At 42.9% G+C, this 16,422-nt stretch overlaps 2 protein-coding genes across 2 annotated transcripts in view; both read left to right on the forward strand.

The window, feature by feature from the left end:
* The first annotated feature begins 199 nt into the window (after positions 1–199).
* On the forward strand, positions 200–4,133 carry LOC118432196. Its single transcript, XM_035843728.1, has 3 exons — positions 200–306; positions 2,508–2,627; positions 3,934–4,133. The coding sequence occupies exons 1-3, from the start codon at positions 234–236 to the stop codon at positions 4,131–4,133; spliced, it is 393 nt and encodes a 130-aa protein (XP_035699621.1). The 5' UTR covers positions 200–233.
* Positions 4,134–4,686: 553 nt separating this feature from the next.
* Positions 4,687–16,422, forward strand: part of LOC118432207 — a gene marked incomplete in the record, with an annotated part of 17,592 nt that continues 5,856 nt past the window's right edge. The window contains 16 exon segments of the mRNA XM_035843739.1: positions 4,687–4,831; positions 5,253–5,572; positions 6,304–6,407; positions 6,610–6,760; positions 7,472–7,584; positions 8,505–8,852; positions 9,304–9,416; positions 10,412–10,703; positions 11,169–11,411; positions 12,068–12,257; positions 12,753–13,052; positions 13,191–13,369; positions 13,875–14,070; positions 14,495–14,641; positions 15,263–15,464; positions 16,403–16,422. Of these exon segments, the coding sequence (XP_035699632.1) occupies positions 5,273–5,572; positions 6,304–6,407; positions 6,610–6,760; positions 7,472–7,584; positions 8,505–8,852; positions 9,304–9,416; positions 10,412–10,703; positions 11,169–11,411; positions 12,068–12,257; positions 12,753–13,052; positions 13,191–13,369; positions 13,875–14,070; positions 14,495–14,641; positions 15,263–15,464; positions 16,403–16,422 (2,898 nt within the window).

Here is a 16,422-nt window from a genome sequence, read left to right on the forward strand (position 1 = left end):
AATAAACAGTTATGAGAGGAAATATGTTGTTTCGAAGAATGCAGGTATGTGCTGTGATCAGCATCTCAAATCACTGACGGAAACAAGCTGCGCCTTAAGGACATTCTTCTGAGTTGACGCAGACATCATTCAGTCGCCGCTCAGGTGTGACACAGGTGTGTATAAAGGTGTGTCTCCTGACGTGCCCATTACACTTTGAGCCGTAGATTCTGTGAGCCGCTTGGAAGACAGACATGGCAGCCGTGAGGACCACCTTTGCTCTGCTGTTGCTCCAGGTGTTAGTGTTTCCGCACATCGCTTCTGCAGGTAAGCGCATGGAACACTTCTCGGTAGAAAACATCCATGCTTTTAGTTTTATTACCTTCGCCAAGAAGGTTATATTGTCGGTAGCCTTTAGATGGATTGTATTGGTATGTGGGATATGGGTAGGTCTTGATGAGACCTAGCCCCTGAGACTTTGGAAAAATGATAGCAGCTCATTCGTATCCTGTGTTTTCTTCCATTTAGTTCGCACCTTCCCGGACTCTAAACTGAAGAAAACACAGGATGAGAATGAGCAGCTATCATTTTTCCAAAGTCGACGTGCGGATCTCATCGGAACACTGTCCCCCATCTCTAATGACAATAGTGGCCAGGCGGAGACCTATACGGCCATGGACCCTTTGTTTTTCTCGCGCTTCTGTGGATGGTTTTGGGGATTCTGGACTTGTTTCTCGCCCGCCAACGCAGGTAAGTGCGTTCGGAATGTAGGGAGTTCAAGAATCCGGCCCGCCGGGCCAGAATAAAGGCCCAGTGAACACAAGTTGGATCTCTTGTATGGCTCGATTTGGGACGGTATGTAATATACCGTCCCTTTGGGGCTAGATGAGACCAAGAAACGATTAGATTTTTGACCCCCTGGCAACTTGTTACGGTACTGCAGCGGAAATTACTGTTTTGATATCTCGAGTTCTGGACATGCTGTGGTCGTGATACTTGATGGGTAGATAGCTCTTGAGCTGAGAGTAAGTGGTGTCCCTAGCTGCTTGTTTTGGAACTGCAGGTGCTGGTCTGGTGTCAGACTTTGAAAGGGAATAACTCAAGGTGGGGTTGGCTGATCGTCATGATTTGTAGTGTTGGTGAAGGATAAAAAAATTATCTCGAGCGTAGTTTTCCTGTGACCTTGTACATGCAAGTATCGTGTGAATGCCGCCACGGCCTAACCGACTTATATATGCGGACATCTGGTTTTTACCTTAGGCCACAGCAAGTAAAGTTTATGGATAACATCAGCGCGCTCATTAATTTTTAAGCACCTAGATGAGAACAGTACCTCGAGTCCACGTCACAGTAGTGAAGAAAAAGACGTTAAACAAGGACAACAACAACATGACTTTCGCCTGATTTCAGAAAAAAATTTCCTCTCGGGGATGGTCACCAAAATAGGCAAACATGTTGTGTTGTAGCCTAATAATCATACTTGTAGAGGTGACTCTAAGGAGGTATCCATGACTATAGTTGCAGAAGTGAAACTTTTTGGATAGTTGTAAAAGTGCTTACAATATTGAAGCCATGAATGTGGTTGCTAGCTTGGCAAGTGATACCTGTGCACCATACTAGTATTATCTTTGCTACACTAGTTTACTTCTTTAATACAGGAATGAATGCCTTGTTAGTTGTGATGCCACGTTTTGTCACTTCATATGTTGTTACAACGCTTGTGGTGTCTATTTTCTTTAACTCTGCATAGGATGTAATCCTTAAAATCTATTTGCTGTGGCCATCAACGGACCCCATCAACAGGTTCTTGAGTTATTCTGACTACTAAAATTCACAAACACACACACGCACGCACACACACACACACACACACACACACACACACACACACACACGCACACACACACACGCACACGGACAAACCAAAAACATTATCTTCATGTCAACATTTTGTCCTGTGTAAGTTAGTTGAAGGTATATATAACCAAGGATAGATTTGATTTGAGTTCATTTATTCGGCTGTGTAGTGAGAAATACACCCATGGGCTACCCAACTAGCCGGAGGCTACAATCAATGGCTAGCGCTGGTAAAAAAAAACAATATACAATAACAACATTACATTTTATTATTGTGGCGTCGGGCGTAGCGTAACTGGTAGAGCGTTCGGCTCGGAATCTATAGGTCCTGAGTTCGATCCCCACCGTGCCCCCTACGTTGTGCCCTTGGGAAAGGCACTTTATACGACCTTCCTCGTCACTACACCCAGGTGTAAAAATGGGTACCTGACTTCGGTCGGGGATGTAAAAGACTACATTTACCTTCTGTCTGTACCGTGTATGTGGCACTGTTAATGTAAGTTACAAAACTTGAGTGCAGTGCCACATTGTCTTCGTCTGTCCAAAAGCAATATAGAAAAAAAAAACATTACGTTTACTGATACACGAGGTTTGTTTTTCAAACTAAGCATAGATTGTGTAGAAGTAAAAGTCATTTTCATTATCAGAATATTTTTCTGTCTGCATTTCAGCTGTCCTGGTGCCCCAAACAGGAAAAGCACAAGACAGCTCCACTCTGCTGGATAGGGTAGTGGACAGCATACTTACAGACAACGACGCCGAGCTCGATAACGCACTCAACGATGTTAGAGGTTCGTGCGGCTTTTCACGCTAGTCCACCTTTATCCGTTGGGTAACCTATATCCGTTGCTTTTAAAAACAAAGTACTAGTATTTAGGGATATCAAGTCGACTGGTGGTTTCAAACTGCATTATTTCGAAAGTACAATTTGAAACCACCGTCCGTTGACTTGATATCACTAAACACTCAATAGGTTACCCCGTGGATATAGGTTACTAGCGTTTCAGACTCCTGGCATTTCTAACTCTGTCTAAGAGAATAACATAGAAGAGAAACTGCCTTTTGGACTTTTGCTATTATGGTATATTGTCAAGTTAGTTTTGTTTCCATTGTTTGTTTGAACTTTAAAGTTTAATTGACCTGTGAGCGGTTAAAAGTTTAATTATCTATGAACATTTTGTGGTGTAATTGAGTGAATATCTTTCAAAACTAGCAAATACGTGTGTTGAACGTAGGACCTTCATGGAACATTTCAAATATGGATACAATTAACGACACTATGACTGGAGATATAGATAACGTTAGTTCACCTTTATCCGTAGGGTAACCTATATTCGTTATGTATAAAAATAGGATATTGGGGGATCGTTAAGTCGATGGAAGGTAGTTTCACATTTGGAATATTTTTTTAAATCTTCACATTTAAAACGTTGACCTGAAATTTCTAAATACCAATCTTTTTAAACAACGAACCTAGGTTACCCCACGGTTTAAGGTGAATTAGCGTTACATCGGTATGTTCCTGTCATTAACAACAACAACCAGAACACTATGATTACATCGGTACCTTTTAAGAACTACAGTCTGTAATAAGACGGTAGGATTTTTGCGACTGAGTAGATTTGCATGTTAAGATAAGGCCACAGCAAGTAAATTTTATGCATGACATCCGCGCGCTCATTAATTTTCACCTGATTTCAGAAGAAAAAAAATTTCTTCGTGGGTGGTCAGATAGTCAGCTGTATAGCTGTAAGAGTGGCACCAATATGGAAACCATGAGTGTAGTTGCCAAATTGATAAGTGATGCCAGTCTACCACACTAGGGTCGCGTTTACTTCACTAGTGCACTTCTTGAACACAAGAATAAGTGACTTGTTAGCTGTGGCGCCATATTTTGTCACTTGCTACAACGTTTAGCGTGTCTACTTTGAAAAATTTGTCAGCTTGTTTTTTTTCTCACCCATCTTGTTTTTTTTCGCGCTATCTCATTATTTTTTCAGTCTGTAGAGGATGTTATCCATAAAATTTGCTTGCGTTGGCCTTAAGCTAATGGTTAAATTTCAAATAAATGCAAAAAAGATGTACACACTTGTGTAGGGGAACAAGAAAACTCCGTCGCCCACGAGCCGACACCCGATGACGTCACAGAAGGAAAGGAGAAGAACATTTTCTCGTCGCAGCTGAAGAAGATTTTGGAAAGCGTCGACGCCTTGACCCGCAATGTTCACAGTCACCAGTCAAAAGGTTCGAGTTTTTATTTGGAACAGCTCATTCACGTCTTTGTTGTTAGGCTCTAAACCTGTAAGGGCGCGGTCACATAGGTCGTGCGATCGTCGTACTATTTTGATGCCATAGGATTTGTAAGCAGGTCGTGACAGAACTAATCACCGACATGGACCCGAAACAGCATTTTGTGTACCAAGGTCGTTGAACTTTGCAAATTGCCCGAATCTAGCGATCGTACGACGATCACACGACCTATGTGACCCGGTCCTAAGGTACCTTGCGATACGTTTACGACGGCAAATCTGTAATGGAAAAGGTTGTGTGCCCTTGGCAACGTAAATTCTGTTACAGTCTCGACTAAAGCCCTACGAAAAAAGATACGATAAATGAAACCAAGGGATAACCCTCTCTAACCTTCAAACAAGAGTTCGGATACCTCATATGTCCACGAAACATTCTGATTATGCGAATGACCTTCACATCTGTATAATCTATGCTTTTTTATGTAAACCTTTAACTAAATTCAACAGGTCACACAGTTGACAATTTGATAATTTACTGCATGTACTTAGAATAATTGTGACACTTTAACATCATAATTGGTATCTCCTATTCTTACACCTGCCACAAACATTATACAATGTATTAACAGGCATCAGCAGTGAAGGGGGAGATTTTGCAGCTTCAGAAACTACAGACTTACAAGAGAACACGAGGGACCTACAAGCACCAAAAGAGACTGTCGTCAGCAATCTACAAAGCCAGGAAGGTAATGTTTCACATCAACACATTCAAAATGTTGGGTTGTGGGGGGGCAGATTCTGAATCATGAACAATCAAGCAACATATGGTGATTAGATAAAAACAGTTATCTTGATTTGAGCAGATACTTCTGTTTGTTTGATACTTCTATTAAACGTTTGTAATGGCCGTGTGGTGCGTTGGATACATCTCGGAAGTTAAGCAAAGCGTAGTCCGGTCAGTTCTTGGATGGGAGACCACCCAGGGACGACACCGGGCCAAAAAAATTCCAAGAAATCGTCTAAAACGTGTATCCCGTGATCGAGGAGGTGCCTAGACCACGTTGATCAGTCTCACTCTCAGTACCTACTGGCTGCAAATACTCCCAATATTATTATTATTATTATTATTACATTATTATAATCTCATCATCTTTTTCATCCTTCTAGTCCCAAAACGTGAACAGAAAATGCCAGATGACAGCGCTGTTGCCACGGACGGCCAAGCGAGTGTCATCAGCAACAACGTGCAAGTCAAAAAGGCGGCCCCAGCCTTCGTGGCATCCGCAGCGAGTCAGATCGGCGAGAAGTTAGTGGACAAACTCGGCGACAGGATAGCGGACGGCGTGGTGGAAAATCACCAGGAGAAAGTGGTCAACTCCCTGCAGGACTACTTCGGCAAGCAGCTGGACAACTTCGACGACCAGTACAAGGAGGTTCTGGGGCAGACCAATAACCTCGCTGCCGGCTTGAGCCGACCGGTGGAAGAGGTAGACTTTATGTAACGCTAGTGCACCTTTATCCGCGGGGTAACTTATATCCGTTGGTTTTAAAGACGGGGTATTCAGGTTGGCGGACGAGTTTCAAACTGCATAATTTACAAATATTACAATTTGAAACTACAGTCTGGCAACTTGACATCCCTAAAATACCATGTTAAAAAACAAACAACGGATAAAGGTCACCCGCGGATAAAGGTGAACTAGCGTTAGTCTGACATCAGTAATTTGATAATACATGAGAGCGCCGCACCAATGGTGGCTAGAAAGCCATGTTCTGCGCGTCTATGAGATTGTGGTATTACTTATTTCCCTACTGTGAAATGAAAAAAGGATAGTTGACCTTTATCCGCGGGGTAACCTATATCCACTGTTTTAAAAAAAACAAGGTATTTACTTAGAGATGTTACGTCAACGGGTCGTGGTTTCAAATTGCAATATTTGTTTCAAATCTTTTTCAAGCCACCGTCCGTCAACATCACAATTGACAACATGACATTACAATTACCCCGATTCTAAAAACAACGAATATAGGTTTACTCCACGGATAAACTAGTGCTAGCTACTCATAATCTTAATCATGGAATCAAACGTTTCAGTGACATGTGTGCATTTTCTCCAAAATATGGTACATAGGAATTTTTTTCGTTATCGTTGCTCTCTCTGGTGCATTGTTTCATTTCGCAATACCAATGTTTTGTCGTTGTTGTTGTTGTTTACAGGCTGACGTTCGGGTTCTCCCAATCAGCAGGGGTGACGACATGGGGAACACGTTTGTCCCCGCAGGCTATGAAATCAGCCACAAATATCACTACGCAGATGAAAAGTGGGTGTGATATGTACCATTTTTCTACGTTTTTAAACGCAAAAATGAGTTTTTATCCAGAAAGTGTGCGGTTTACAGCAGGATATACTCGTTGGGAAAGTTCTGTTTGGAATTAGTCACTTTGTCGATCTATCCAGTCTAACAAATTGTACGCGCATTCACAAAGATTTTTATCCAGTTTGATTATTGTCTTATTTTACAGAGATGACGAACAAGACAGTTCAGCAGCCACAGCTTCAGCCTTCAGCTACCCCGTAGGACTCGGTCCCGTCCTTATGAACGGTTGTTTCGGGACCGGCTACGTCAACGGAGACCCGTGTTGGGAGGCCAAGATCCCGAGGGAGAGTTGTCCCGTATGTACCTACGCACCAGTAGTTCCTACGCAGAGACATCCAACGGCGCCAGCAAACCGCCTCAAACTATCTCAATCGTCACCATCAGTTCCTGACCGCCCCGAGCTTACATTATATATGCGAGATTCCTTTTGAAAACTAAAAGGCCTATTCTCTGATCGCTGGTTTTGGCGACGCCCACAAGAACTGATGGTGACGGTTGAGATAGCAGAGTACAGACAAGAGGCGGTTTACTGGCGCCGTTGGATGTCTCTGCGTAGGAAAATGCGTCTGTTGGGCTTTCCAGTGATTTCTGTTTGAATTACATCACAAAATGACATTTACACAACCTCATTGCAGTATCATTGCACATCATTGATACCGGATGAAGTTTTGATTCGTGCTCTCAGTTTTAACCTTTTCCCTTTGTCGATTACTTTTTTTACAACAATGTACAATAATAAATCTGTCATTGTTGTGTGACAGTGGGTGACATTTGAAAAACATTTTGCTGTAGTTGATAAACTTTTAAGCTAACAGCGACTACTTTTTAAAGGGAAACACACGTACCTCCAAATTTTCGATGGCTATCAGTCCATCTTGTTCACGGAGTGACCTAGTTCTCGCGAGAGTTACGAGAACTAGGTCGAGACTTAGTCACTGTTTGATGAAAATTCTATTAACTGTGCACATATACGTGACTAATGAATCTTGTCAACGATTTTGCTGTAGAACTTGATAGACGGTGCGACGTTCCTGGGTGTGGGGTTCGACGGCAGAGGAGAGTACTCAGCTGACTCCAGGAAGAGGAGCATCGTACAGCGGTCCTGCAACGGCCTGCAAACGTAGGCAAATTTGACCAATCAACTAATGATAATCTTTGAACTAGTTTAACTGTAATATCCACACAAAAATCGGACTCGCTCAAAATTTCGACTGAACAGCACCAGCCTTTGTCAAGGAATGAACAATACACTGCTGAACTTTACAGAGACAGTGGGCGCCATAGACTTCCTTCAACCTATGATCCACTGCTTACTGAGTCAGGTGATCTATCTGCATAACGTGTTGTCACGACAGCAGTGTATTATTCATTCCTTGACAAAGACTGGTGCTTTTCAGTCGAAAATGTGGGTGAATCCAATTTTTGTGTTTGATATTACAGCTAAACTAGTTCGAGAATGACTTCTACCAACACAGATGAACTTTCAAGTTAATGACCTTTTATTAATTTATCTATATTTTAAAGACAAATTGAAAGTCGCGTCGACGAAGGTTAGACATCCAGGCAATAAAATGGGCCAAATAATAATTACTCAAGCAACTGGATATGATTTTGAAACGGTCAGACGTTTCAGGCAGAATCCTTTGTCTCTTTCTCACCTTTCGTCAGTGACACTAAAGAAGTCTCGTTGGAGAACAGATTTTTTCTATCCTAACTATGAATTGATATGCAAAAGCTAGGAAGACAATTTTAGTAGTCCAAAAGAAAAAAGCGTAAGGCAATGTTGATGCAAATTGTTTAATCAGCTCCTGTTCTTTCCAGTTGAGTAATTGTTATTTGGGCATAACAAATGGAAAGTTCGAGACTTGTGCGCATGCACTGAATAATTTCCTTTTTTGTTGTTGTTGAATACACACTCAAGATTGATTTTTATATGCTGAAACTTGGTGAAATTTACCTTTCCCTCGTTTTTTCTCATTCTTACTCATAAAATCGCTGCACCACAACTTTTGACCTGATGCTAATCACATTTTTGTAAAGGTACGAAGATCACGAGGTCCCTGACACTCTGACAGTTCAAGGCCTTTACGACACGGATGTAGAGTCCAACACCTTTGCCTCCATGGAGGGATACCGGGAGTACCTGGAACAGAAGTCTGCTGTAACCTCAGCTAAGGCCATGTTCCAGCAGGAGCTGAACAAGGCAGCAGGGTATGGAGCGGGAGGAGGGATCTTCGGGCTCGGGTACTCCGCAGGCGGGGGAGTTTCTAATCAGAACGCTCGGAGTGACCAGTCGTCCAACTTCCGAGCGGGTTCTCAGGCGGAAGGCAGCCTGAGCGACAAGAATACTCAGACGTACATGGCGCTGTTGGAAATGAACGTCTTCAGGTAACTCTTTGATAAACTAACATAAAAAAGCATTGAACACACATGTATGAACTGCTGCTTTGTGCTATGTAGCTGAGCTTGATAGACTGATTGAACCTATGTTTCCCTACTTCATACATAGAAATAATTTTATATTCCTAATGAATTTAGATGAACCTACGATTGTAAAGAATATCTGTTCCTACATTTTCAGTTTAACAAAGAAGCGAGATGTCAAATTCACCTAGTAGAATAGGATTTTTGTGTTGGTACATATTGTATATATTTTATATCTGCCAATTGTTGTATTGTTGCGACCCAGTGGGTATACATATACAATGAAGGTCTTCATTCAGTTATATTCTTGTGCTATATATATAGCAACTGTCTTTCCAGTACATTCTAAGCACACGCGGTGCAACAACCTCATATCATGTATTCAGAAAAAAATGGAACTGCCTGCTCATTTTAGGTACGAGATCTTCATGGACGATGTTGAGCCAGGCGACCTGAACCTGTCCTTCCTGCGGGACTTCCTGAAGCTTCCCGTGTCCTACTTCTCCATCGGCGCTGACCAGGCTTTCCGTGAGTGGCTTCCGTAAAAACAACAAGCTTTATTAACACGTAGTACAGTGGTTTTTGTATGGTCACATATAAACTACAAATAAGTAGATACAGAATAAATCTTAAAAGTCTACTAACCAAACAACGTAGGATAAGAAGAAACCTCAATATAACCAGGTGAGGCTAAACGATGAGTATCAATATCTTTTTTATTCACAAAGCAATCTTTTATGCATTTACCTATCTTAGCATTACGAGGGCTTTCGGATCTAAAGCACAAAGATATAGTAAAATCTGCGTCTGGTATCGAGTATCGTAGAATCTGTACTGTTCAGACATAGGAATGCGAATACCTTATTGCGTAACATATTATACACAGGACACTGCATGGCGAAATGAAAATGAGTGGCTCTCTGGATGCTGTAGTGCGCATATATGTGACAGGCTGCTAACTTTCCATTCGTCCTTTTATTGTTCCCTCCTGGCTTGTCCATAGATATTTGATAAGGAACCCTGCCTGGCTTCTCTCAAGGAGTCTTATGCCCAGGTTACACATAGGCAAATTTAGCTCCCGACCACCAGCCGACTCAGGTCGGCTGGAGTTCGGGAGCAGTCTGACCAGTTTAGGCCACGCCTATATTTTAGTGCCGAACATGTCCCGAACATGTCCTAATCATCTCCCGACCAGTAAATGACTTACTCCCGAACGCCAGCCGACTATAGCCGACTTAGCTCCCGAATCACTCCTAACCATAGTCGGGAGAGAGTCGGGAGCCAAATTCGTCCAATTCTGCATCTGCAGGGTCGTCCGTAGTGCTCACAACTAAAAGGTTTTCATGTGCAAGTTTGTTTTCCAGTAGTATATAAACAAACAAAAGACATTGATTATTAGTAACATTTGGTTTGTTAGAGATACTGGTAAGTATTGGCTAACGATATATTTCGGATTATGATATTGGCAGCCAATCTTTCGGTGATGGTAATCTTTACAAAAGTTGCCATTGTATCTATTTTAGAAAACTTCATTATTCGCTACGGAACTCACTACATCAAGTCGGCCAAGTTCGGAGGACAGCTTAAAATCATCAAGACAAAGGAAGCAAGCAAGGAGCTTTCCATCCAAGCCTTCTCGGAGAGAGCTCAGACGGAGTGGAAGAAGGCGTTCAGCACCTTCTCTGCCGAGGCAAGTCAGACCAAGTCCAGCAGCTGGTGGCACGAGCACGAGACTAGGAAGGAGTCCCAGAAGGCCGAGGGCGAGGCTAGTGCTGGTTCCGAGGCAGCAGCCACACAGAGAGAAGCAGAGAATTTGTAAGAAAATTGACGATTCGGTTCTGTGAGAACTTCTGAAGTCTAAACGGGATCTATGTAAAGGTGTACTCTCACTGCACTTGCGTTTAGCTTGCGTCACTGCGGGGTTTGTTCAGTGCGTCACTGTTTCGTTATTTTCTAAGATTTCTTTTATAATCTCAACATTGCGTAATTCGTAAAAGTATGGCATAGAAGACGACAAAATGCACAAAAAGTAAGAAATTCGTTGAGCATCTTTCGAACCCGACGCAGGTGCAGTGAGAGTGTAGCAAACTATCCATGTTTTTATTTCTCAGAAATAGTTGGTTGCGTTTTTGTGCAGATTTTACCTGTGTATTTCCATAATTCTCTAACGCAAATATCTTCAAGATAGTTGCTTCTATCCCTTTTAGATCCCTCATGGCCGCCGCTTGAGACCGGTGTATATAAACCCTTAATCTTGATATGCATGTCCTTACTTTCTAGGCATTCATTCGAGTTCAGCAACGAAGTGATCGTGGTCCAGGGCGGGAACCAGCGCATCGCCGCCGCCATCACGGAGATGTACACCACGTCACTGTCCACGGAGCTCAAAACATGGCTGGACTCCATCAAGGACTACCCGAAAGCCTTCTCCTTCATCATGAAGCCCATCACGGCCGTCCTCGACATCAACTTCGACTCGATCTTTCCGAACGGTGCCGTGGACTTCGGCTGTTTGGGGAAGAGGTACACATTTCATGTATATGCTATGCAAGCACTCGTTAGTTCCTTGTAATTATATCTTGTCATCCCTTTGTCATAGCAAGAGTGGTGTAAATTTGAAAAAATACAAAGATCCGACGGTACCGTGCGACCTCTGGTGCATGTATGTAAGGATGGCTTGGACTTATTATCACATTAAAAGAAGAACCCTAAATCTCTTGAAGAATTGATGTGATATATAAAGGGGTTGCTATCACACTAAGTCTCGAATAGAAGAAACTCTCTTTGGAGAATTAATGTGATAAAGGGGGTGCTCTCACATTAATTCTCCAATAGAAGAACCCCGAATCTCTCTTCGGAGAATTAATGTGATAAAGGGGGTACTATCACATTACACTTGTTTCAACGCTTCTTACATGTACATTAAAATGCTTATCAAGTATCTAAATGCTACATCCATCTTGGAATTCCCAAAGTCTCATCAGACTTTACTGTTTTCTAATATTGTATAATAATATATATATGTATATAATATAATATATAATATATTATTATATTATATATATATTATATAATGTAATATATAATATATTATTATATTATATATATATATTATATAATATATATTATAATATTGTAATAATGTTACCATTCCTAACACCATGTCTTTGTCACCGCAGTGACCTGAAGGTTGAAAACGGAACAGGACGGAGTTATTACGTCCAGGAGACGAAGAAGACCGTTGGAAACATCACGCAGGACGTCTCCGAGGTTCGCTACTGTGACTTCAAACGTAGAGAGGACCTAACGGAGAAGGTGACCAAGAGGAGGTTAGCGCTGGGGCGCGCCATCGCTGTTTATCTTGAAGAAGTAAGACATTCAGTAGTTACCAATTTCTTAGCCTCCATAGCAGGCTCTCTGGGGCCTTTTTTGTGTGCATGACTCCGGATAGCTGGAAAAATCGGATCGCTAGAAATGGAACAAATATAGAGGAGTAAGCCGGCCAGGGAACTATATTCGGCTCGGGAACAGCGCGCGATCCGCCGGCTTACTCCTCTATTTGTTCCATTTCTACGATTTTTCCAGCGATCCGGAGTCTGGCAGAGACTAACTTTTGCTAGCCATTTCTTTTTGTTCTGGGTCGCTTATTGCCGGTCGTCGCAGATTACTGGCCCTTGGGACGGCCGGCAATACGTGTTTTATTAGTAAAAAAAGACCCCAGAGAGCCTGCTATGGAGGCTAACAATTTCTCCTGTTCGCCTAGACTTAGGCTGGAGTCTGCTATAGACAAGAGGGGATTTTGCTGGCACCGTTGGATGTATCTGCGTAGGAGAACATTCCCAATGAATTAAATTTCTTTTCCAGGGTCCTCTCCTGAGCACGGACTTCCTCCTCCCCGCCGGAGAGCCCGGATGTGAGACCGCCACGCTAGCGTACCTGGACGACAGCCACAGCGGCTCGCCGACCTGGGCCGAGCTGGTCAGCGGGGCGGAGTCCACCGTCATCTTCGACATGCCGTACGACATCTCCAGCATCCTGCGGGTCAGGGAGACCCTCACGCTCAAGTTCCACGACAACAAATGGTTCTCCATCAGGACCGGCGGCGTGCCGCATCTGTTCGACGGCTACAACAACGGTGGTAGCAACGATGTCAATGGGCACAAGGTACAAACGGAAAAAAAACATTGCTTGTTGGGCTAGAAACCGTGACAATACTGTACATGTGCCAAAAAGCAGTTACTCAAGCAACTGGATATGGTTTTGAAATTGTCTTACATATTGGTACTATCAAACACCTCACAGGTTAGTGTCCAAGGCCTGGTGATGACGTACAGTGAGGAAACAGGAGTTCTGACGGTGACCGAGAGCGACTTCGAGGCATCCAAACAAGTCGTCCCAGAGCTCCCTGACTGGGTGAAAGGACAGGCTGTAGCCAGGGCAGAGTACAAGTCACTGCTCAAACACTTAAGCAACCAGCAAAGGTGGGTGTCGTGGAAGTTGTGTGGTACTGACTTAATGTACTATGTGTGTCCATTGTAGTCACGGAAATATTCGCGAAAGACACAATAAAATCCTGCGAATAGAGAATTGTGCAGACATTCAGGGGATGGTTAACTCCAACGGCCCAGCAAACCGCCTCTTGTCTGTACTCTGCTATCTCAACCGTCACCATCAGTTCCTGACTGCCCTACTTATAAATATTAATAAGCTTATCCTTATATATGCGAGATCCCTTTTGAAAAGTAAAAGGCCTATTCTCTGATTGGCTGACAGCTGGTTTGTGACGACGCCCACCGGAACTGATAGTGACAGTTGAGATAGCAGAGTACAGACAAGAGGTGGCTTGCTGGCGCCGTTGGATGTCTCTGCGTATGAGAATGGGTTAACTTGGCACGGGGCTCTTGACGTATACTTATATGTCTAATCTCTCAAACGTAATGCTCATCGCTGGACAAAAGCTGAAACGTCTTTCCTTTTTCTATCAAGAGTGACGAGTGGAGACGCTCCTTGCAACATCAAGTGGTCCAACGCTCATCGCATCGACCCAACAGGCAGAGGGAAGTGCATTCACTTCACCTCAGCCTCAGAAGGCGACATCTTCGTAGTGTTTGCAGGCATCCCACGAAACTACGAGACGTGGCTCTACATACAAATCTCGCCAGAGGGCGTGGCTCTCTACAAGGTAAAGTGGATTTAAAAAATCATTTAACAGTCTATACTGAGGTTCCGAAAAAAAAAAACACACACAGAGACGAGAAGGCAAGCACACACAGAGACAGGCAGACACAACTAAACATGGAGGTAATATCATCAATAAAGGTAAATCAGAGCTACTAAGTTAGTGGAATAGCCGATCCTGGACCATTGACATACACCCTAAAGTCATGTGTTCTAAATGCTCAATCGATCCCATAGCCACAGACACCTTTGTCATAATGTAAGACCACAGTATATAAATTCTATGGATGACATCCTATGCAGAATGCAAAAATAGTAAGATAGCGCGAATAGTCCATTAAATTTACTTGCTGTGGCCTAATTAAAGTAGACTCTTGGGATAAATGTTCCAGACAGAATGACTCTGACTGGAGGTATTTTCCATGTAGGCCATGCGGTTAGAAACAACGCAGCTGAAGGAAGGCGCCAGCAGCCTGGGATCCTCCAACCTGTACCAGTCGTACTTCGTCTGCGTCACAGAGGACACCGTTAACAAGGCCACAACTATTCAGTACGGCAAGACTCCTGACAATGAGGTGTGTCGTGTTCAACAGTGCCGCCTGTCATGTAATTTTGATCAATGCACCATTCATTCGTATCTTTAATCTTAATGATTTATAGATATGGGGGACTGATCATAAGTCTTTACGTAGTATTTGAAGCTATCTAATGTTACTTCCCTATTGTCCTGGCTTATCGCTTCTTTTTCTTCCTATTTCATAATGAAAATGTGATCAACATTCCCCCTGGTTGAATCTAAAGCACTCTCATACGCGTAGACATCCAACGGCGCCAGGAAACTGCTTCTTGTCTGTATTCTGCTACCATCTCAACCGTCACCATCAGTTCCTGACCGCCCTGCTTATAAATATTAATGAGCTTACCCTTATATGTTCTTTTGAAGAATCAAAGGTCTATTCTCTAATTGGCTGACAGCTGGTTTGTGGCGACGCCCACAGGAACTGATGATGACGGTTGAGACAGCAGAGTACAGACAAGAGGTGGTTTGCTGGCGCCGTTGAATGTCTCTGCGTAGGAGAATGAATCTATGGTAGTAGAAAGCATGATTGATTGCCCACACACTGTTTACACTAGTCCCACGCGGTCAAGAACACAGAAGAGTCGGGTAACTTTGTGTCCTTTTTTGTTTTCTTCAGGAACGGCCCCACATCTGGCTAGACTTCCAGTTTAACAGCATCCTGTCTCTGCATTATTACGCGTTTGGCAGCGGTATGTACCCTGTCAAGGTCATGGGCGTGTCCCTCCTGAACCAACAAGCTCAGGACTTCATCATCTGCCGAGAGGGCACGGAGAAGGACGATGGGAGGTGTAAACAGCGCTGCCATCCAGAATGTGACGGTGGGTATAAACCATTCTCGTATGCAGAGGCATCCAACGGCGCCAGCAAACCGCCTCTTGTCTGTACTCTGCTATCTCAACTGTCACCATCAGTTCATGTGGGCGTCGTCTCAAACCAGCTATCGGCCAATCAGAGAATAGGTCTTTCAGTTTTCAAAAGGGATAAGGATGAGCTCAATAATATTTATAAGCAAGGTGGTTAGGAACTGATGGTGACGGTTGAGGTAGCAGAGTAGAGACAAGAGGACAAGAGGTGGTTTACTGGCGCCGTTGGATGTCTCTGCGTTGGAGAATTGTATAAACTTCTTGCGGCATAAAAACGCAAGGAACAAAACTATTCAATAACTGGAAAGCAGTGAAGCAATTCACATTAACCATCTGATATTCCGACAGAAAATGGTTCTTAAACTGTTTTCTTTAATCCAATGCCATGTATCCGCACATGGTTGTGTACAGTAGCATATTGAATTGATTCCAGTGTTGGACATACATGTATAAGAAGTGGATGTAGAAGAATTTACCAATTCCAAACGTTGGGCAGGTAAAAGAGAGTTTTATGGTTTTATTGTGGAACAAAGACTATGCAAATAATGTAATTTAGATAGAATAGAGGACGAATGTCATTTTGTAGCAGAGTGTAGATTGTATACCGTAGAAAGAAATTAACTGTATAAGGTTATGCAAAACCAATTTCATACACCTAAGTTCTGTAGAAAAATTCATATCCCAAATGCAGCTTGACAAACCATAGATCATAAAATAATATGTTCTTTCATCTCCACTATAAAAGAAAGGCAAAGAGACGTTTAATCTATTCAGCAATAGTCTTATTTTGTATCTATGAACTGTATCTTTTCAACATGTCCTGTTGCGACCTGCACTTAGCCCGGTGTGACAAAAATGTATACAGGTCTTCATTCGTTCATTGTACTATACAGGCTGTAGGACGACTGGATCA

The sequence above is a fragment of the Branchiostoma floridae genome, chromosome 2, assembly GCF_000003815.2.
Source record: "Branchiostoma floridae strain S238N-H82 chromosome 2, Bfl_VNyyK, whole genome shotgun sequence".
In the NCBI taxonomy this organism is placed as follows: domain Eukaryota; kingdom Metazoa; phylum Chordata; class Leptocardii; order Amphioxiformes; family Branchiostomatidae; genus Branchiostoma; species Branchiostoma floridae.

Coding starts and splice junctions, on each gene's coding strand:
- LOC118432196 (XM_035843728.1), top strand. CDS start 234: ATGGCAGCCGTGAGGACCACCTTTGCTCTGCTGTTGCTCCAGGTGTTA. Junction 307..2,507: donor TCCGCACATCGCTTCTGCAG/GTAAGCGCATGG, acceptor TCTGCATTTCAG/CTGTCCTGGTGCCCCAAACA. Junction 2,628..3,933: donor CGCACTCAACGATGTTAGAG/GTTCGTGCGGCT, acceptor ACACTTGTGTAG/GGGAACAAGAAAACTCCGTC.